The sequence below is a fragment of the Nyctereutes procyonoides genome, unplaced genomic scaffold, assembly GCF_905146905.1.
Source record: "Nyctereutes procyonoides isolate TBG_1078 unplaced genomic scaffold, NYPRO_anot_genome, whole genome shotgun sequence".
Lineage (NCBI taxonomy): Eukaryota > Metazoa > Chordata > Mammalia > Carnivora > Canidae > Nyctereutes > Nyctereutes procyonoides.
In genome coordinates, this window is record NW_026575133.1 from 2,230,931 (window position 1) to 2,253,778 (window position 22,848).

General features: G+C 49.3%; 1 protein-coding gene across 1 annotated transcript in view; it reads right to left on the reverse strand.

Annotated features, from left to right (window-relative positions):
• Positions 1–73: 73 nt before the first annotated feature.
• TLL2 (tolloid like 2) overlaps positions 74–22,848 on the reverse strand; it is a 116,913-nt gene continuing 94,138 nt past the window's right edge. Inside the window, 11 exon segments of the mRNA XM_055300211.1 lie at positions 74–228; positions 1,766–2,016; positions 4,318–4,531; positions 7,467–7,594; positions 9,644–9,769; positions 11,352–11,532; positions 12,143–12,303; positions 13,068–13,089; positions 13,091–13,194; positions 21,200–21,395; positions 21,898–22,043. Coding sequence (XP_055156186.1) covers positions 94–228; positions 1,766–2,016; positions 4,318–4,531; positions 7,467–7,594; positions 9,644–9,769; positions 11,352–11,532; positions 12,143–12,303; positions 13,068–13,089; positions 13,091–13,194; positions 21,200–21,395; positions 21,898–22,043 — 1,664 coding nt within the window. The 3' untranslated portion in view covers positions 74–93.

The window sequence follows — 22,848 nt, forward strand, 5'->3', positions numbered from 1 at the left end:
CTACACTGGCTTAGGCAGATTCACAAGGTGCTATTGTCATAAACAAACAAACAAACAAACATTCTCAGTTCCAGTCTTTCACGAACATCGATGTTACTTCTTCATGTGCAGGGCGTCCTGGAACTTGGTGCTGGTGTATCGGGCGTGAAAGCCTTTCTTGTTGATGGTGTCATCCGTGTGGAATTGAATCATTAGAGAATCTCCTGCAGAGTAGATCTCTTCCAGTGGCTGAGGAAAGGGCAAAAGAAAACCAGGGGGACATTAGGTCAGTTGGCTGTGGTTGGAGTTTTAAATACAGAGGATGAGACAAAAGTTACATGAGAACGCAAGCAGGAAGCAGGCCGGCGTGGCCATGAGGCGTCCCTGGCACCAGAGACCGAAGAGCATCAACGCAAGCTCCTTTTCACAGGAAAACATTGCCAGTTCTGCTCCAGAGAGCTCCCCGGCCCTACTTTTTCAGAGACAATTCTAGATGCACAGCTCATATAGAATCCATTGGTTCTGCAGGTGGACTAGCACTGCTCTGAGCACTTTCAGATCTTACCTCATGCGAGCTTTATAAGGTGGATGCTATCTCCATTTTATACTTAAGGAAACTGACACTCAAATTGACACAATTAGGCAGGTCCTTCTGGCTGTAAAGTCTGTGTCGCCCATTACCTAGCTCCAGGGTCACCCTCGGGATATATCTCCCAGTGGACCAAACACCGAAGCCCATGCTTTCGGCCTATGTCCTGTCCAGGGGCAAAACACGGTGCAGAGCCTCTATGTTTATCACAAAGTTTTTGCCAAGGGGTTAATGAAGGGGAGCCAGGTTCTGAGGCTGCTGTCTTCCAGGGCTCAGGGGGACCTAACCGGGCTTCCCACACACCCCACTGCCCTGGACTTTCCAAGGTTTTCCTCTGCACATGGGCCCCACCGTCCAAAAGATTTTATCAAAGGCGTGGTATTGGTTACGTCACACTTTGTCATCCTTTCTTCTTCGGGAGAGTGAGTAAAGATGATGGGAAGTCATTCAGAGGCCTATATAAATGCATTTTGAGGTTCTGATCATCACGAGGAGCACTAGTGACTGCAAAATGAGCTTATGTGAATTCATCCAACAGCAAAGAAGCTTGTGCCATCAGTCCCAGAGGCAGAAACAGGAGAGGACAGGGGCCCAGTGGGAGCAATGCCCAGCATGGTGCAGCCAGAGAGTGTGACCAGGAGCCTACACACTTGCACTGGGTGCCAGCTGTGTGCCAGGTTCTAGGTCAGGTGTTGTGGAAATAGTGAACAAAACAGGCCTCTCCTATCCGGGGTAGGTGACTGAGGAGAGAGGAGAGAATGAGAAAAAAGGACAAAAACCTGGAGCATAACTCTGTGTTTACAGTAAGATTTGTAATTTCTGTAAGTAATTGGAGTTGCCTGGGGAGAGAACTGTGAATATATGGGATAGACAAAAGCATGATTTAAAACAACTTTTCAAGCCTCAAACCAAATAAAAATGACCTTGGAGGTGGCGGGCAGGGAGTCCTTTGCAAAAATAGGAAAATCCTCAGGGAAAGCCTCTTACACAGCCCACATCAGTAGGGAGCCCTCCGGATCTGGTCCCAGGCCACCTCCCCACCTCCTCAGCAGAGCTCCAGCAGCTGAGGACGCCCCCGGCCGCTGCGAACCAGTGGCAGGGGCAGCTGGACCGCACACCTGCCCAGGTGTGTCACGCTCTGCAGCTCACGCTCCGCCCCGCGCCCCCCGCGCCCCCGCGCCCCCGCGCCCCCCTCACCCCGGAGCCGCAGAAGCGGCCGAGCCTGGGCGCTGTGCTGTCATAGCCGTCGTACGCCTCCATGTAGTCGTAGCCGCAGTCCGCCTCCTCCTCCACCTCGAAGATGCGGAATATCAGCTCCACGCCGTAGCCGTCCTCCGCCACGATCACCCAGGCACAGCGGGCCTGGCTCGGGTAGTTGTTGTCTCCAAACTGGGCGTGCGAGTACAGCTCTTTGGTCTGCACCTCGGCCTTCAGCCGGCCCCCGCACTCTGCAGCGGAGAGAGCGCCGCGTGTCCCCGGGCGCGCAGACCCGTGCGCCGCCCCCGCCCCCGCCCCCGCCTCCCTGCCCGGGCCTCCTGTCTGCACGCGCTCCTGCCGGCCACCTTCCGCCGCGAGCCCGGCGCGCCCGCAGGAGAGTCTGGCAGGTTGCATCATCCCATTTTACAGAGGAGTAAACAGAGGCCGGTAGGTCTGAGTTTCAGGGCTTGCCAGCCAAGGTTCTGTGTTCCTGGATTGGGTCACGCAAGGCCTCTGGGGAGTACCTGAGCAGGCTAGGAGGGAAGCTGGCGGGCTGGAGCTTTGCCGCTTAATTCCCTGGAAGCGCTGGAAGCACCAGAGACGGGCTCCCGCGAGCCCTTCGTACTCACTGTAATTTGGGACTGTTGCCAGCAGAGGGCACCAAAAGCCCATCAGCGCTGCGGGTACACCCGCAAACCCGGAAACCAGGTTACAGACCCACTCGCTCCTACATCTGACAAGGCTGACTTTGAGGCTCCTGGGGGTGTCGCAAGTGAGCCGAGCCTCATACTTGGGGCTCGGATACTGGAGCGCTGACTTCTGAGTTTGGGACTAAGACTGTAATTCCGGTTGGCCTGAGTCCCACACTATCTTGTCTAGGCAACTAGAGACCACATTATAGAAATAGATAAAGGAGAGTGATCAGAGATAAGAAAGTGCCAAAAATCCTGAGGGATTTCCACCACTGCCTGTCCTCAGTGTGCTCCACGCCCCCCAGGGGCTGAGCTCCCCAGGCTGTGGCTTCTGTGTTGTCCACTAACACTCTCAGGCCCAGCTGGCCCCAGTCCTGCTCCACTGCCAGCTTTTTACCCCCATGTGCTCTTGCTTAGAATTTCTTCCGGGTCTGAGCTGTCTTTGGGGAATTTCAAGTCCCTGAGACTTGACGTGGGTGGTAATGAAACGGGTACAGGGCAGGGCAGGATGCTTTCTATTCACCTTGTCAGATCCCCTCTCCATTCTTCCCCACCTGCTTTGGGGCCCCGGGGGGCTGACCTCTAGCTGCACATGGGCAAGACCCCTGGCCCTCTGCTTTCTGGGTTGGGTTCAGCCATGGGAAACACCAGCAGATCCAAGAGGGAGGAGACCGGTTGGGGTAGTTAGTTCCAAGCTCCCTCCCTGCCTGGTCACCGCAGGTTGTGTTGGTGGTCGCAGCTCTAATGGTGGGCAGGAGGCCTCTGCCTGCAAGGCTTTGCCGACCAGCTCCTTGCTCTGGCATCCAGGCCTGAGGGTAGCACTTGCTGCAGTTCCTAGTCCAGGCCTGCCCCATATGGTATGGTATTCCCCACACCCTGTATGTCCCTTTGTAAACTGTCACTTTTGAAATTCTCCTCAAATACTCTATCTGAGTGTACCTTCATTTCCTGCTGGGACCCTGACCAACTTTGTCTGTAGCAACAAGAGGGAGAGTCACTGGTCAATGGCTTGAACCTTCCCTAGGGGAAGCTAGAACTTCTCCAGGAGCTTGAGAGGGTCCTGCAGGCACTGAGGTGTCTTCTAGGTTTGGGAGCTAAACTACCTAAGGGTGCTGGATGCCATTTTGTTTTATGTGATTCCTATTTTTTGGCTCTGAACATAAACCGGGTGGGGTAGGGGGGCTGTTAAAGGGATCAGAAAAGCTCACAGGCTCCCATGATCATGATCTCAGACTCCGAGTGGGCCACGGAAAGCCACTGCTTTGCCAAAGGGCCACAACCTAACACCATGATCAGAGAGGCAGAGTTGCTTCCGTGAGTAATATTTTAATGGCTAAAGAGCAGGGCCAGTTTTCTTACTGATATTCTCCTATTAACAAAGTGGTGTGTTAGTTATAAGCCTATACATTTTCCTCCAAAGGACCAAATAAAGCTATTTACATTTTAAGTGGGGAAAAATAACAGGTCATAGAAACATTGTCCATTTTCCAAACTGGCCCATAGGGGGCGACAAGGGCTGCTCCACACGCCTCAGCTCCCAGACTTTCAGATTTCACGGACCAGCCAGATGACAAATAAGTTTCGGAAAGAGGGTGGGAGGGAGGGCGGGCAGGAGGAAAGAAACGTGGCACCCACAAAAGGGGCCGCCCACTTTAAATGCTGTCGATTAAAATGTTGACATTAAAAGAAAACAACCGTTCCCCCTATGGTTGCTCACGTTTCATTTGTAAAGAGATGTTTGATCGCACACCTGCCACCCCCCAGTGTCAGCAGGAAAGGCAGTTCTTTTCCTGCCTCCACCCCCGTCTATCTCTAGCCCACGTGGGCGTCAGCGGGCTGCTGGGCATCCCCGCTCCGTACCTGTGCTGTGCACCGCCTGGAAGCCTTTCCTCTGTACAGAGGCATCTGAATAAAACCTGAGAAACAGGCTGCTGCCTGAAGCCACCACGGGGTCTGGTTTCTTGCTGCCACAGAAACGGCCAAGGATGGGGGCCAGGCTGTCGGGCCCGTCATACAGCTCCAGGTGGTCGTAGGCACATTCTTGGTGCTGCTCGATCTCAAACTCATTAAATGTCTGGAGAGTGAAGAGCAGAAAGTGAGGCTGCGGCTTGGTGCTCAGCCGGGGTGAGGGCCGCCTCTCTGGGGGCTGGGAGAGGACGGGGTGTGTGGGACACTCTCCTTTGGTCCCCAAACAGCCCTCCAAGGTAGTGACATGAGCGACTGCTGCCAAGAGCACTTTACAGGTTAGTGAGATGGCCGGCTTCCGAGAGCACAGATGCTTGTTGTCATCCTTGCTCCTTCTGTCACATCACAAAGCTCCTTCTCACTTAATGATGACAGCAGCAGTGGCCAAGTACTCACCCTGGGCCAGGAGCTGTTTTGTGCACTTTACCAATATAACCTCATATACTCCTCCCACCTCTGTGCTATGTCTACCACTATAATCTTTACAGATGAGGAAAATGAGGCACAGAGCAGTCAGGTGACTTGACCAAGTTTCGCCCACTGGTAAAGCTGGGCCATGATCAGGATGTCTGGCTGCAGAGCCCCTGCCCTCAACCTCTGCGCTATCCCATGCCATCCCTGAGTACAAATGATAGGATGAGGCTGTGTGAAGCGCATGCTGATCCTCGTCTACATCCTCATAGTGGCTGACATTTGAAGAGTGTTTTTTCCATGCAGAGTCCTGTGCCAAATGTTCATGGACATTCTCTCACTTAATTCTGATGATGCTGTGAGAGAAGAGCTAGTATGATGCCCAATGTGCAGAAGGGGAAACTGAGTCTTAGGGAAGTGTCTTGCCCAAGCTGAATCCTCCAAGCTAGAGGAGGCTGGAGCTGGACTTGATCCCCAGCCAACCTGATTCCAGCCCCCACTCCTAACCATCAACAGGAGATACTGCCCACCTCCTCCCTGCCCCCTGAAGACTGTACCCCAAAGCTGGCCAGGGGGGCCCCTCAATTCCAGGCCATGCACCCCCAAGTTTCACGATCCCAAATGTAGGGCTTCTTAGGGACAGGGCAGCTGAGTGATGGATGGCCTGCCCACAGTTGCCAGGGAGATGGGACAAGGTGAGAAGGGACAGTGTTAAATGAAAGCTTGGACCAAATGACAGAGCAGGAAGAGAGGACATGACTGGAGAGCGAGGGGAGTCTAAATTCAAAAGAGCGTTCCTGGAGAGACAGGGCAAGGATGGGGGTGGAGAGGGGTCATTGGCAGTGCGGGCTTCCACAGGAATGACAAGCAGTAGGAACGGGCAAAGCTCTTCATACCTTATAGAAGGGGAGCTGGGTTTGGGGGCAGTATAGAGGTAGTGGGCAAGAGCAGGAGAGGAGACACCAGCAGCATTAGGGTGGGTGATGCACCGGGAGGAACACCCATAGGACATCCTGTTGCTGCATTCCCCATACAGTATTTCCAAGAATACAGCTTCTTGGGAAGTATTCAACTCACATTTTTCTGGTAGCAAAAAGATAGAGCACGATCAAGACGTCCACTATGCGCGTCCCAAGGATGTTTTTAAAAACTAGCACGCACACATATGAACAGCCTCAAATTTATATGAGATCTGGTCTAACTCTGGCCACTGTGACCAGTTGCTTTAGTTCCTTGGCACTGTAAAGAAGGGGAAAATCTCAGGCAACTACTAAAATCTTGAGGCCCTGGGACAGAAGAGGGGCTTCCAGTTGTGCAGGCTGCGGGTTCCCACACCCAGGGCCCCGGAGATGTATGCTGGCATTGCAGACCTTCTCCAGCAGAGGGCAGGGCTGGGGAGTGGGGTGCAGGGAGTGCCTTTCCCTAACACCCTCTAGCTCACCCTCACCCAGATTCAGGGCTGTTCTGACACCCAGGAAAGCCACCACAGCGTTTCCCACATGGGCAGCCATGCATGTGAGGTGCCCCCTGTGAGCACCCTGTGGTCATGGGCTCTGCCTTCGCCACCCCTCGCTGCCCAGGGCCTGGCACACACACACCAGCACCTGCACTCTGTCCTGGGCACCCATTCACCCACCTGTCCTCATCACTCTCACCCGCCAGTAAAAGCCCTGGCAAGTCCCCAGGCCATCGTCTGCTTATCATTATGTTCTCCTTTGTTCTCTTACATTCTCCCTGCATTTTTGGCCTCTACTTCAGAGGAACATCCATATGCTTCCTGGAGAGCTTACAAATCTCCAGAGTTAGAACGACCCATTTAAAAAAACGTCTGTCTGGAGTATACCTTCTCCAGCTGGCAAAGAGGGTTTGTTTTACACTCCAGGATCTGGGAGCCTCTGGGGGCTGAGATACCAGACTTGTACCAGAGACTCAGTTCTCCTCTGAAATAACTGAGCACAGTGTGTACACCTACAATCATATGCCTGGGAGACTTGAACTTTTTAATTAAGAGAGAATTAGCATAAGCAATCTATTGTTAATTTTTAAAAGATGAATAATAAGAGTCCATTTGAGAAGTTTGGGCAAGGAAAAAGATACATATTTTTTCTGATACATGTATATATACTATTGCATATGCAAAGGAAATTTCTGGTAGGATTTATCAAAAAAGTTCAGAAAGGTCATTTCTGAAGTGGGCATGGAAGATCTAGAAGGTTTGACTTCCACATTCCAGCCCTCTGTACTGGTTGTTTTTTCTTTTTTCTTTTAACCTTGAATATGTATTGTTTTGTCAAAAATTACAACTGGAAACAATTGAATGTCAAACAGCTCTATGGATCTGTGCAGTGAATGCCACCTCTTACCCGGACCACTGTGACCAAATGCCTTTTAGAGAGCTTTTCCCACCACCACCCTGTGACGAGGGCTTTGTGTGTGTCCTCTGAATTCTGCACAGCGGCCCCATGACGGAGGCTTCATTAGCATCCCCATTTTCCAGACAATGAAACTGAGTTCTGGAAATGTTGAATAACTTTCTCAAGGTTCAGAGCTGGGAAGTGGCAAAGCAGAGACTCAAACCCATGTCTGTCTGAAACCAAAGTCCATGTTGTCCATGAACTAGGAAAAGGACTCACGAGTTTCACCCTGTGGCCCGCGGTTGAAGAAATGTTCCAGGTGCACTCCCTCCGACTGGGGTATTTGTCAGGCCAGTTGGGACTCGCCAGGGTCCCCTCTGCACTGCTGATCTTGTGTGCACAGCCAGCTGGCGGAGGAGGGGGGATACATGCAGAGAGAAGTCATTGGCTTGTGGGCGGCACCGGAGGCCCTCTGGGTGAGTCTCTCTCTCTCTCATATTTATTTGTCATATGGTCATTATCAAATTTGGGGCAGTGGGGAGCCTGAGTCAAGTGTCTCCTGGCTAGAGATATGCTGATTTATTTAGTTTTGCTGCCTTCCTGGTGGTGGCTCAGGGGCTCCTCATTCTCCCCATTGCTATTCACATCATGCTTATCATTGGAAAGATGGTAGTTAGTGGTTGAGACCACAGGCACTGGAGTCAAATGGACTTCGGTCCTGCTGCCTGCCATCCGTGGGACTATGGGCACTTATCTAAGCCTTGGTGTTTTTATTTGTAAAAGGGGTGCCAACTTCCTAGGGGGACATGCGGATTAAATGAGATAATACATGTAAAAGGTTTAGCAAGTGCCAATAAAGGTCTTCATCACTATGCCTTTCATCTCTATTTCTTTAAGAATTTCAATGCAGTTTCATTTGGAGGCTACAGATGTCGCCCTGGTTATGGTGCTATTCACAAAAGAGGGGTCCCATGACTTGCTCAGTGTGTAGCATTTTGGTCGACAGGTAGAATGTGTGCTGGGCACTATGCTAAGCATTTTGAATGCATTCTCTCATCTGATCCTTCTCACTTTCCAAATGAAAAAATAACTAGAGAGGGTGAGTGACTCACTAGTAAGGGGCGGGGCCAGGACTTGAACTCAGGCCTGCCTTTGGTGTAAATGATTAGGAAACAGAGGGAGCTGAAGGTATACACCGCATCACTCCCACTCCCATTGCCAATGCTGCCTGACGCTGCAGTTCAAGGGGAAGGGAGGCAGTTGAGAGCGGGTCAGGGGAAGCGGGAGAGGGTAGTGGCTGCTGCTGGGGTTCCTGCTCATTGCTGCCTCCACTCTGCAGCCACACAGAGGACAAATGCCAATAGGTTGCAGGGCCTCAGCATCTGGGACATTTTTTACCACAGCTCAGCCCCACACCCTGGGGGAGCCCATAGGAAGGCAGCCACTATTCAGCTGGGGTTAGACCTTAGTGGGGTTAAATCCCTCCCGGCCTCCCCCACACCATAGGAAGCAAGGCTTGATCAGGCCCAGGCCCACCCTGCAGGAGTCTGACAAAGACTTCCAAGTTCTTCCAACCTGCTTCCCAACCAACCCACAACGGCCTGTGTCTGTATCAAAGAGCTGGGCTTGGAGGGTGGTCTGCACCCTGCTTCTGAGGCTGTCTTACTCACCCTGTAACATTCCAGGTAGGCCTGATCAGACTCTGCGCACCCCAGTCAAATCTGCTAATTTTGCGATGTTTATCCCAGAGAGGGGGCATGGGGTCTTCACACCTTCCCTCCCCCTGACTTCCCCTGCAGGGCCCTATGCTGAGGTCAAGGCCTAGAACCTGTGTGCTTATCAGATGCTCAAGCTCCCTTCACAGGGCAAGGTGAGAACAGAGAGAGGTTCCTTCAGAATGACTGGACATTCAAAGGCACCTGGCCCTGATCTTCCAGTAGTAAATAGAGCAGGGAGCAATCTTTTTCAAATTCTATTTTACTATTAGACCTGCATATGATAATATCATGACACAGATGGTTGATATTTATTGATATGTCAAGTGTTTAATAGATAGATTGTCTGAAATACTTTCTAGGCATGCTTTAATTTACTTCTCATACACCTTTAAGAAGGGGGTATGTTTTGTCCCTTTTAAACAGAAGAAACAGAAGCTCAGAGGGGTTAGGTAACTTGCCCAAGGTCACACACATGGTAAGTAGCAGAGTCAGGATTTAAACCTCAGTAGTCTGATTCTGGAGCCTGGGGGTGTAACTGTGTTGCAGTAGTAATTCCAGGAGGATACTTGAGGGCCCCTACAAGCTGCCCAAATGAGGGAGCTGCCCTGTGGAAAACCTTTGGGCAGGAGGGCAGAAGGAGGGAAGGCATACCAGAAGGGCCCCTGGCTGTCACTGTTACACATGTGCACACTCTGGAGGCCAGGTTAGCCTGGCCTCCCAGCTGCAGTCTAGCCTCACCTTCTTTACAGTCATGCCCATTGTCATGGAGCCGGTACCCGGTTCTGCACCGGCACAGATAGCTGCCAGATGTGTTGACGCACTCGTGCTGGCACCTGCCATTGTCCTCGGCGCACTCGTCCTTGTCTGGGGAGATCAACAAGCTGTCATGGGAAATGCCACCTACAGAATTCCCTCACACCTCAGAACACCACACAGAAGTAGCCTCCACCAGGAAGCCTCCCCGAGTGCCCTGATTTGGGGGGTCCCCTTCCTAGGGAGGGTGGGGCGGCATCTGTTGGATGGCACCTGGTCCTGAGGTATACAGAATTCCCCATGCTCCTAAAACACTTTAGTAAACATATATGTCCTTTACCCTTGCTTCCTGCCAAAACAAAATAGGCTTATGTTGTCCATAAAAGATAGGCTAATATTAATAATAATAGTAACCATAATAAAAGTAACTGCTGGGGTGCTGGGATGACTCAGTCAGTTGCGTGTGTGCCTTCAGCCGGGGTCATGATCTCAGGGTCCTGGGATAGAGCCCTCCATCGGGTTCCCTCTCAGTGAGGGTCTGCTTTTCCCTCTCTCTTCCCCTCCCCCTGCTCATGCTCTCTCTCTCTCAAATAAATAAATAAATAAATAAAATCTTAAAAAAGAAAAGTAACCTACATGTATTGAATATTTATGTGATAGGCACTTCCCAAAGCACTTTCTATATAGCATTTAAGTTTCTTTTCATACCACCTTAAGAGCCAGGTGCCTATGCCTCCATTTTACAGGTAAGGAAACTGAGGCTGAGGACACTAACATGCCCAGGGTTACTCTGTGAACAAGCAGCTTGTGTGACCCAGAGACCTGGGCTCCTCCTCCCTGACCCCAGGCCACCTCCTGCCTGTGGAGGAGGTAAGTGTGCTGGCCACAGGCCAGACCACCGGGCACCAGCCCTGCTCCACCACCCCTAGCCGTTGTGCCTTCGGGCCGACCATGACTTTTGTGCCTCAGGTGCCTCACCTGTAAAGTGGAGCCAGCACTGGTGTACTCACCTTATAGGGTTGTTGGGAGGAGGAAATGAATTAGTACAGGGAAAGCACTTAGAGCAGCATCCTGCCCAGAGGAAGTGTTGGCTTGTATTTGTTATTATGTCTGAACTCAAGTCCTCACTATTGTCACAGTGATTGTGTTAGCTCAAGCCAGTGCAGCACGCACTCCCCCCAAGCCAACTTCTTCCTGTAATAATAGAGGACCGCCTCCCTCCGGGGGCCTGAGAGGTCAGCGGTGTCTCCCCACCCTCGCCACACCCTGTCCTAACACACTTTGTGTTTTAGTTTCCTGAGGACAACAAAGAATCGTTAAAGGATAAAGAGATGAAGCCCATCTGACACTTAAGCAAGGGAACCGTGAGCTAGTGAGAGGCCGGGAAGGATTCTCCCAAAGCCTTTAGAGGGAGCACAGCCCTGCCCTCGCCTTGACTGCAGATTGCCAGCCTCCACGCCTGAGAGAATACATTTCTGTTGTTTCAAAGTGAGGCCACTCACTTTGTGGCCATGTGTTATGGCAGCCCTGCAAAAATATAGCCGCCAATAAAAAAACAAAAAAAAACCCAGATCTAGGCATCACCTCCAAGGCAAAGGGAGGGGCAGGGGGCAGAGAGCAGTGGGCAGGTGCCCAGAGAGTCTGCACAGCCATGTCACCCACAGCCCTTGACCTCGCCTGCAAACTCACACACCTGAGAAGAAGTGGGCTCTGAAGCCGCGTTTGGAGACCGTGTTATCTGACTTGAACTCCACACGCATGTTGTTGCTCTGGGAGGTGATGACCTCGGGCATCTCAGAGCCGCAGAACTTGCCGTGCAGCCTGGCATCGGGTGACAGGCCACTGCGCACCTCCACGAAGTCGTACTTACAGACCTGCAAGGGACGGCCATGGGGAGCCACCCGGTACTCCCAGGGCTCCACCCCAGACTCACTGCAGGGCCCCCTGCCTAGCAGCTGCACCCTGCCACAGGACGGGCCAGACCGGCTCAGCCAGGTCCAGCGGGAGGGCCCTCTTAACTCTTACTGGGATCCCTCTGGTCCACGGTGTCAACATGAGGCACTCGTGGCTAGCATTCTGGCTGGAGGGTTCTCCCTAGGCCTTGGCTGACTTGGTCACCCCACGACCACGGCCCCATGGAGGGGGCAGGCAATTCATACTATCCTGGCCCCAGCTGTATCTCACCCCCTCTGTTCCCCTCAGCTGAACACTAACCCTCAGACTCCTACCCCAGGGGACATACTTGTCTCAACCACCTCCCACTCCCAAGACCTGCCTTTTCTGCTCTGGGATTTATCAGTGACAAGAGGATCAAAGCATTGTGTCTGCAGAGGGTAGGCAGCTAAAACCTCTACACCAAACACTCCCCAGGTTCTGCCCTGCAAAGATTCCGTGACTGTGGGAAGCTGCCTCCTGCCTACTGAGCCCCTTGCTGGTTTGCAGCCCTGAGCCACATCCCAACACAATTAGAGTGCAGAAGCATACATCATTGCCTTCCAGTTCAAACACTTCAAACTGAAGGGAGATCCGGTACTGAGCAGGGGCCACCACCTGCCAGACGCAGTTTTTGTTTGTAGGATACTCCTTCGGCCACCCAGGGCTGGTGATGGTTCCATTCAGCTTGGTAATAAAACCGCCACAGGCCACTGCGCAGGAGAAACAGAAGCAAAATTCATTTGGTTTTAGTTCCAAGCGACTGCGATTTCCCCTCAAGCAGCAATAAGCCTGCTGTTGTTTAAAAAAAAAAAAAAAAAAAAGTTTGATAATCTGAACTGATGAACCCAGCATCCTTCTAGTCTGCTTCTTCTTCTTCTTCTTCTTTTTTTTTTTTTTTCTAGTCTGCTTCAACTGAGGATTTGGAGGGAGGATAAGTCTTTACCACTTTTTAAGATGATAACATGCACTTATGCTTACCTGTCACTCGGTGGCATAGTTGGGGACTCCATATGACTTGGATCAAAGGAGACTTAGGAATGTTTACACCAAGCTATGCACCTTACCTGGCTTACATGGACAAGCAGATTCATGCAGGTGGGCAAGGAAAATCGAACACCAGCCCAGTAGTAATGGAACGAATGAATGAAATGAGCTATTAGTTGAGTCACATGGAAGTGCTCATACTTTTTTTTTGCTTTTAGTTTTTATCTGAATAATCATTTGAATTTTTCACGGCCACAGAAGAAAATTAACCATGGTTCCAGTTGAGGTGTCTGGGATGAAGTTCTTACAATCTGGGCAGCCCTCTCACATCTGTGACTTGTTGGAGTTGTTTTCCCTTCTAAGAGCCAGGGGCATCATCCACCACAGATCACATCACATCACAGCCAGCCAACTGCCCCATTTCTTCCCCACTTCTCCTAAGATCGTCCCTTATCCCCTCTTATTCTAGCTTGGCAGGTCCAACACCAACCTTCACACGTCTTCTTATCTGCCAGCCAGCTCGTAGCCCGGATCACATGCACACTTATAGCTGCCCAGAGTGTTCACACAGCGCTGCTCACACCCTCCATGATCCGGCCAGGAACACTCATCCACCTCTGTTGGAGAGGAAGGGGACTCTGGCTAAATCACCACATAGCTGCCTTGTCTCTTCCTTATCCCATTCCACATCCCAGGTTCCCCAGCAAATGTCCTCTAAGAACAAGAATGGTTCCTTGGTGACCCCCTCCCAGGGAGGCTCTTGTCCATGTCTCAGACACTGGCAGCAACTATAACCAAGGGGGATGTCTTGAGAACATAAGTGTAACTTGTTAGCCAGGAGCAAGGCTCCTCTGGAGGAGATCAGGCCTGGATGATTTTATTCTTTGAAGGGTTCAGTCAGGGTAAACAGTGTGATTTAAAAAAAAAAAAAAACTCAGTTTCCACACCAATGACTTAATCAGTTTTAATGCCATGGAATTGAGGTTCTCCCCAAATAGGGAACTTCTCAGGGACATTAAGCAAAAGGTAAGAGCAAGGGGACACATTTCTAGATGAAGATGTAAAAGCATTTTCTAGAGATAGAACCACAACTATGATTTCATAGTTTATAAATAATCTGAAGAGGTGTGCCCAGGGAGATCTTCAAGGTTACAGAAAACACTGAGCTCTTAGGTTAGCCAATACTCCCAGGAGGAACTGCAGGAAGAGGTCACGGTGAGACAGAGTTAGCAGAGGACGTGGATGGGATTCAGCACTGACAAGTGTCTAGTGATATGTTTGGGGCAGTTAAATAACAGTAAGTATGATGCCAGCAGAGCTGTCCCGAGGAAGAACACGGGAGTCACTGGAGAATCTGCCAGAAATGTCAGCCCACGCATCACTGGAGAAAAGAAAAACCCAGGCAATGGGCATCTCCAAGATGATTAGAAATAAAAGGAAAGACTCATCATTTTCTGTTGCCAAGCTCTGGGGCATCTATCCCTGAGAGGGGGCGCTGTGACCTAACCAAGCCAGAGAGCCAAGTGAGGGAACAACAAACACTGAGGCATCTTCAAAACCAAGACAAAACCCAAAACAGCTCAATCTAGGAGGAAGAAAGGGTGGGGGTGGTATTGGTTCATAACACTATGGGAAGTAGTAATGGAGCAAACACAGAGTTGACCACAAAATCTTTGAAGCCCGCATGACACATAAAATGAGAGAAATCAGGACATCTTACAGTTGGTAATGACATGGGAAGAACCCAGTCCTGCCTTCACACTGCAATCCTTTTAATAACATTTCTTATGGAGGCTTTGCAGACCCTGCTCAAAATCACCCAGAGATGGGACTCTCGCTGCGTTTCAAAAGTATTTCTTCTCCTTTGAAATTTGAATTGTCAAAATTCTGGCCCCTTGCAACTTTCAACCCACTGGTCCTGTGAAACAAGCAAACCCTTCGACTAGGGCCAGCTCCCTCTGCGCGGCCCCTTTTCCACTCAGACAGACCCATTTCCTCTCAGCCTTCCTTGTCTCCAGTGCACAACATACTCATCTATCTGCTTGCTCTTCACTGGGTAAAGAATGGTGTGTGAATAGCCCATCACTTCACATAGTGGGCAATAAACTTAGGTAATTATAAGAGTGATGTGCTGTTGGGGCTCAGCCAAAACTTAAATAGGTTGGCCTGTAGGGGGAGTGAGTGTAGGAGACATGCTCTAGGCAGGGGGTTGAAGCTGTCCATGGCCTCAAATAAACGTCTTTTTAAAGAAAGATTTTATTTATTAAGTGTGCTAAAATACTAACAACCTTGCAATTACTTATTGTTTTACGATAAACAAAGTACTTTCTTCAGCATTTGCTAGAAAGTATAAAAGGGGACTAGCATATCCTTATTAATAATAAGGAGAAATGGAAAGAACCTAGGCTTCTAGAGTGAACCAGACGACCTCAGTTGGATCCATACTGGATCTCTCCCCAACAATTTGGGTCTTTTAGCCTTTCTGAGCCTCCCTCCTGCTTTAAGATGAGAATTGCTTTTAGGGTTGTGGAGGTTGGAAATGATGTGTGTGAAGTCCCTAGCATATAGATATCCAGTACACAATAGTTCTCACTACAGACAACTGCAGGGTTGCTTTCAAAATCCCAGTGGGTTTTTGAAAAAAAAAAAAAAAAAAACCAGGGGGTAGACAGTCACAATGATGAGGTCAGTGAAAAGGATAAGGTTACCTGGGTGTACCTGAATCAGGTGAGAGCTGAGTAGTACAGGTCTGAGGAGGGGAGAGGGACAAGGCTGAAATAGAAAGAAGGACAACAGTCAAAGTTGGACCAGTGAAGGAAGAAGAGAAAGGCAGGTAAGTGGCCCAGCAGAGTCAAGAAACTGGCAGGTAGATAGATGCACGGGGAGGGCAGAAAAGAATGGTGGAAAAAAGCCCATCGAAATAGGCCAAGATAAACATGGGACCAATTGGAGATGGCAAAGGGGAGACTCTGATGCCAGAGATGACATGGCTATGGGAAGGACACACATTTGTCCTAGACAAGAAAAGGAAGACCATAGATGAACAAGTCTCCAGGTGCCATCTTAGCCATGTGGTGGGAGAGAGGATGGTAGATTGGATTTGGGCCTAAAGTAAAGGGAATATAGTTCCTCCAGTGACTAGAAGGTAGGGTGTTTGTTTGGCTCAGGAAGGTGGGTAAAAGATATAGTTATTTTTCTTAAAAGATTTTATTTATTCATGAGAGACACAGAGAGACAGAGGCAGAGACATAGGCAGAGGGAGAATCAGGTTCTATTCAGGAAGCCCAATGTGGGACTCAATCCCAGGACCCTGGGGATCACGTCCTGAGCCGAAGGCAGACACTCAACTGCTGAGCCACCCAGGCATCCCACAGATACAGAGTTATATCTGCATTTGCTCCAGCAAGAGCAGTGGGATATTTGGCCATTTTCAACCTTACTCCAACTTGGATGGATGGTGTGGAACTGTAGCAGAGGCTCTACTCTCAGTGTAGCCTAGGCATCCTTGGAATCACCTCCGCACTGTGATGAAGTAGCATCTGCTCCAAGCCCACAGATTCATGCTTGCTCTGGGTTATGGTGGTCAAGGCCAAGCCTCCTAGAAAAATCTGGGAGAGTGTGAGGGGTAGGAGGAAAAGCTGAACAAGGCAGGGCTCAGGTTTGCACAGCGGTAGCTCTGTCTTCTTTGCCTTCTTCAAGTGGTATTAGTAAAAGAAGGAGTCATTCTGTGCTTAGATAACGAGATGGCTTGGGTAAGATGCCAGCAATTGTTTCAGAGAGAGTTAAGGAATGAGAAGTCAGGGCATATCCCTGAGCTTTTGAAGAGGTACCTGAAGGAAGCTAGTCCCCCTCATCAGCACCCCACGGTGGTCCACTGGCACTGGGACAGAGGAGCATAGGGATTAAGGTGGGAATGATATTATGTGAGAAGTGTGGCCCTGCCAACCCTCAAATGCTGCCATCTCCTGAAGTAAGCAGAGATGAGCTCTGCCTGCTGCCAGGCCAGCGGGCTCTGAGAAGGACTGCCATCTGGCACCAGGAAAGGCATGCAGAGGCCAACTGGCACCCTGGTCAGTGACATGTGCCAGCTGGGCTCTGGGCAGAGCCTCCTACCAACTGGCACCAAGGCAAGACTTTCTTTCGCTTGGTCCAACTCTTCTGCATGGACTTAGTAGTTAATCTTCTGGTTTCTTTCACCGGAGAAGTCCTGACACACGCATTGGGCACTTGTGTGTTCCCAGGACATCCTACAGATGGCTTTTCTGGAAACAGGCTGGGCAGAGGAAGATGGCTGTGTCCAGTCTCGAGAGCTGCACTGACCAATGTGGTCGCCATCATCTTGTTTGGCTATCAGACACTTGAAATGTAGCTACTTTGAATTCAGGTGTGTGGTGAATGTAAAAAGACACTGGATTTCCAAGATTTAGTATGAAAAAACCTCCACAAAATATGTCATTAATATTGTGTATCTTAATGACAAATTAAAGTGATAGTACTGCATGTGATAGTAAATGATTGTAAAATTGATATATTGGATTAAATAAGATATATTCAAATCATTCCATCTGTTTCTTTTTGGGGAAGGGAATAAGGTGGTTGCAAGACTGTTTAAAATTACATACGTGGCTCACCTTTGTGACTTGCCTCCTATTTCTGTCGGACAGCACTGCTCTAGACTGTGGTCTCGCCTCATTCTTTCTCCTGGGAATCCCGAAAAGTAGGCAGAGAAAGCAGCAGGAAGTCCAACCCACAAATGAGGAACCTGAGCCTCATTTGCTCTTTCATCTATTCATTCCCTGCCCAGTAAATACTTACTGGAGCCCAGCGTGGGCCAGGCACGGGGATACAGTGGAGAACAAAGCAGGTATGATCCAGTCCCCAAAAGGAAAATTGACCTGCCTGAGAGCAGACACCTGTGAGGGATGAAGGCAGGACAAAAATCCAAACCTTGGATGCTAAATCCAAGACCCCTTTCCCCATATTTCCATGGTATCAGGAAGGGCAGAAAGGTGACACGTGTCAGAATCAAATCACAAACACTAATGAAAAATTCAAACCCCCTCTGTTGACTTGCCTGTGACTTCAGGCCTCTCTAGTGGGAAGAATGCACTGGGGACTCTGCAGAATCCAGGGTCTGTTCTAGCTCTGCCACCTCAGAACTTCCACCTCCTCGTTTATAAAATGGGGGTCATACTAACGCCTACCACGGGCTTGTTCTGAAGATAAAGTGAGATTGCTCACGTGGTTTCTGGCACACTCCATGGAGTCTTTTCTCTCCCCTCTAAGAGGTCCCCCGAGATTTCCATCAGTCTTGGTTTCTCTTTTAGGATTCAGGGTCAAGCTCACTGACATAAAGGAGACATCAAGCCGGGCCTGTGCATTAAGTTAGTATAGGTGGGCCTCGGTTAACATCTTCATGGGCATCTAAAGAGATGTCTGCAAGCTGAGAACTGAAATGTCCTTGAAGTGTGAGACTGCGCAATGTGGTCCCCCACCCAGGCTGAGGGCCTCCGAGGTCCACACATCCACGGCTGGGTCCCTGCCCATTTGCCTGCAGCTCTCTTCCACCTCAATGAGCTCTTGAGGACAATGGCTGTGCTTTCCCCAGTGTCTCCAGCCCCTAGCAATGCACCTGACACATGCCCCCTGATGACTGCTGAATGGGTGCTAACTGTGGAAGAAGGAGAAGATGGTATCTTCCAAGCAGCAAACACAGATGGTTATGATGGGTACTCAGAGCAAGCCAGCTCAGTGCCTTACAAGCCAGTGTAGCATCGCAGGAGGCACTACTTTCCCCTGCATTGACTGGCATCTCCAGTAGTGCTGCCATAAAAAACTCAGAGGAGGCCTGACTAGATTTGAATTTAAGATGAACACTTCTGGGGCTCCTGGGTGGCCCAGTCGGTTAAGCGTCTGACATTTGGTTTCGGCTCAGGTCATGATCTCAGGGTTGTGGGATCAAGCCCCATGTTGGGCTCTGCACTCAGTGTGGAGTCTGCTTGAGATTTTCTCTCTCTGCCCCCCTCCCCCTGCTTGCTCACTCTCTCTCTCTCAAAATAAATAAATAAAAGCTTTAAAACAAGATGAACATTTATCATTTCTTAGCAAGGTATGCAATATTTGGGACATGCTTATACTAAAAGATTATCCTTTCATCTTAAATTCAAATGTAACTGGGCATCCTTTTTTTTTTTTTTTTTTTTTTTTTTTGTAAATCTGGTAACCCTAATCTCCAGCTTTAGCTGGTCCTCTCAAAAACATGCATCACCGATTAGCAGCAGCACCAGGAATGAGGTGTGGGTGGGTCAGTACCAGCGGGTTACCAACTACCCAACACCTAATTTACAGAGCTGAGGGTGGAAGGCAGGGAGGAGAAGGACAGAATTAGAATAAATCCTAATAATCATTGGTGACATGTGGTAAGCAAAATAAGGCCTCCTGAAGCCGTCCACGTTCTAGTCCCTGGAACCTGTAAATCTGTTACCTTACTTGGCAAAAAGGACTTTTGCAAATGCGATTAAATTAAGGATCTTGAAATAGGAGATTATCCTGGGTTATCTGAGTAGGCCCAATGTAACCACATGGGTCCTTATAACTGAAAGAGGGAGGACAGTCAGGGTCAGAAAAAGAGATGTGGCAGTGGAAGCAGAGGTGTGTGATGCAGCACAAGAAAGACTCCCCTGGCCAGTCCTGGCTTGAAGATAGAGGGGTTCTCGAGCTAAGAAATGCAGAGGTCTCCTCTAAAAGCTGGAAAATGCAAGGAAATCTGGCCTCCAGAATTGTAAGATGACAAATTTGTGTTGTTTTAAGCCACCGTGTTTGTGGTAATTTGTTACTGCAGCCACAAGAAACTGATACATGACAATAGCAAGAAGAAATTTGCACTTCATTTTTGCCAGAAATAAAAATAACCACTTCAAAAGCTCCTTCTCTAGTAAAGACGGTTCATGGGACTAAACATTATACGATGTGCCTTTGGTTACACGGTTTCATCTTCTCCTGACAGCTCTGCAATAGCCTCATATGCCATTTCCAGAAATGGACAATTTGGGGTTCAGAGAGTAACTTGCTTAAGTTACTGTAACCTGCTTAAGGCCACCTAGTGAGCATCGCTGCTACTGAGTCACATGCAGTCTGGGCCAGGTGGGGCACAGACTGTGAATTTCCAGGCATTGCAACCACAAGCTGACCTGCAGCATTTGAAATACACTTGCTACTGCCTGCCTTTTTTTGCTTGGGAAAGAACTGATGAAATATTTTCTCTGATTATTCAAAGTATCATGATTCCTGTTCTGCTTCTGTTTGTGCTTCCAGATGCCTCAAGATAAGAGAAGAATAACCACATATATTTGTGTGGCACTTTTCGGCTTATAAAGTGTCTCCACAGCCATCATTTTGGTGGGGCTTCACAACTGGTTAGGTACAATGGGCAGATTTCTTCCCCTTGTTTTGCAGAGAGAAACCGAAGTCTCATGAAGGAAAAGGGCTGCCTGCTCGGGTCATAAGGCTTGAAATGAGTTCTTCTGACACACATGTACTTATGTAGAACCCGGGAGAAAGGGCTAAGAGGGGACAGATGGGGAGAGCAGGAATAAGAGAGGGACCAGGATGTCTGTACTGGCACAGCCTGGAGTCCTTGGAGAGGAAGGAAGCAGGGGAAAGCAGCTTCCTTCTTCCTGGATGTGAGTGGTGCCACTGACCAAGAGACCTCAGATGCAGACTGGATACCATTCAGTGGCTGCTGGCGGGCTACTGGGTGCCTGACCACAATGTGATGGGGAATATCCAGGCTTCCCTTTTACAGTGTAGTCTGAGGGGCTTCCAGGGCCCTGGGAACAGAGAAGGAACACCTGCCTCAAGTGCTGAGAAGCCCATTCTGCTAGGGCCAGGAATGCTGCCCTTTCCATGCCATTCTGGGTCTGCTTTCATCTCTGCAACATGGCAGGTCCCTGAGACAACATGGAAGTTGGCTCCCTGAGAACCCTCTCACTCTCCTCCCCACCTCCACCCACTTGAGAGGAGACTGGCAGACTGGGGACTGATGTGTCAGCAGCTGAAGACAGAGGCTGCCTTTCTGGCCCACATTAGGAAATGCAAGGCTGTGCTGTTGAAAGAGTTTGGCCTTAGGAGTCAGATGGCACTTGGATTCTTGATCTGCACTTAACTATCTGGGTGACCCTCAAGCAACCCTTCTCAACCCTAATCAAATGTGATCTGAATCCAACCTGAAGGGTTATTTTGGGAATTAAAGGACATCATGTCAGCCAAGTACCTTGCAAAGTTCCTGATACCCAGTAGGTGCTCAATTAATGAGAGTGATTACATGAATATTTATTATCAAGGATCAATTTCCCTGAGGTTTGCTAGGTTGACCTGATAAACTTATTAAATATAGTTTCCAAGTGCAGTGGCAGGACTTTCTGCCATGGAGCAGCCCAGGCCGCCCCCGTTCCTGAGTCAGTGGTGAACTCCGTTAGAGGCAGCTCTAAAATGGGTCACTGCCTTCTCCCAACAGGGAGCCTTGTTGGATGCTAAGCTTCCATATGGGTTTTGTGATTCTTAAGCCAGGGGGGCAATACCTCTTCCTGTGACTAAAAATGGAAACAAACTGCTAATTCATACCCTTGAAAAAATTGGCTGCAAAGCCCGCTTTATTGATAGAGCCATCGGACACAAACTTCATCCACATTCTGTTGGAGCTCGATTTCACATCTTCTGGCTTCTCGTAGCCACAAAAATGGCCAATCAGGGCACTCTCTTCTGTGGGGCCATCGCGGATTTCCAGGTAGTCGTATGCACAGCTGTCGTGCCTTTCAATCTAAATAAAGAAACAGAGGCAGCATGGAAGATGACGGTTGGTCTGGTATTAAAGGTATTTCTACATAAGAAGGGAACCTACTACATAACACTCTCAAAAATCTAACCAAGAGGCCAAAGGACCCAAGTGTGTCCTGGGCTCTCTAAGCTATCCTGTATTTGAGAAAGCCCAGACTAAGCTGTGCAGACTAAGAAATGACACATAGGGCAGACTAAGAAATGACACATAGGGCAGTTCTACACAACTTCCTGGGATCCCATTCTAGACTTTCACATCCCCTGGGTAGCCGTCAGAAAGGAGGTAGATGCCATTTCAAAGCCTGCAAAGATTTGGATGCCAAATGTCTGGGTACAATGCACCATGAGCTTGAGATGGTCTCTTAGGTTCCTCTTTTCAACCAAAAAAAAAAAAAAAATGGAAGCCCATCTTTATACAGTAGAGATTGACTAGCAGAAGTTGACATGTACTTCATCCTCAGGAAGAAAAACCGAGCAGTACTTACCTCAAAAGCTTGGAAGGTAAGCCCCACATGAAACCCTTCTGAAACCGTAATCCTCCAAACACATTCCTTGGAAGGTCTGTAGTCATCCGGGTAGTTAGGAGACTGAATCTGACCAGCATCTTTGTTAATGTCTCCCCCACATGTAGCTTTAGAAAGAGAGCCAGGAGAGGAGGAATGAGGTCCCTGGTCAGATCTTAGGAAGGAAATTAGTGGCCACACTTATACCACTAGGTGGCTCCATGTGGCAAGATTTTCATTTCTATCCAACCAAGACTGCCTCTAGAAAGGCACAATTTCATTTGTTTGCAACTCTGGATTTTCTTCATATAAAGAAAATAACCACGGTTCTCCAGCTTTGCTGTGCATCATGATCACCCGGGGGATGTTTCGAGCTGTAGAAGCAGGGGTCACATCCCTAGAAGTTCTGATGCTAGTGGGTCTGGGGGAGCTCCATGTAGCAATAATGTCTGAGTTCCCCAAGTGATTCTAACGTAGAGGGCTGGTACAGAGGGCCATACACATGCATGTGTGCATACACACACACACACACACATTATTTCTTTTATAAAAACAAAATCTTGGCCTCTCCAAAATTACAATTTATCCAATATGTGGAACGAATTTTAGCAGAAATGCCCTGGTGGCAGCTGCCCAGAGCCCAGACCTATTTGTTTCCTCAACTCAACCACCATGGTGGCCTCAGAGGCCCTTTCAAGAAATGTAGTTGTAAATACCCTAACATTGTCCAAAGTCTTTTTTTCATAAATGAAACAAACAGAGGCTCAGAGAGGTTAGGTCCTTTGCTTGGGCTCACACAGCTATTCAGAGGCTGCTTTCATGTCCTCAGGGTTCTATACCCCAGACAGTCTCCCCAGCTGCAGTGGAATGGAGTTCAGTGTGTGTGTGTGGGGGGGGGGATGACAGGTAGACGACACCTGTCCAGAAGTAAGC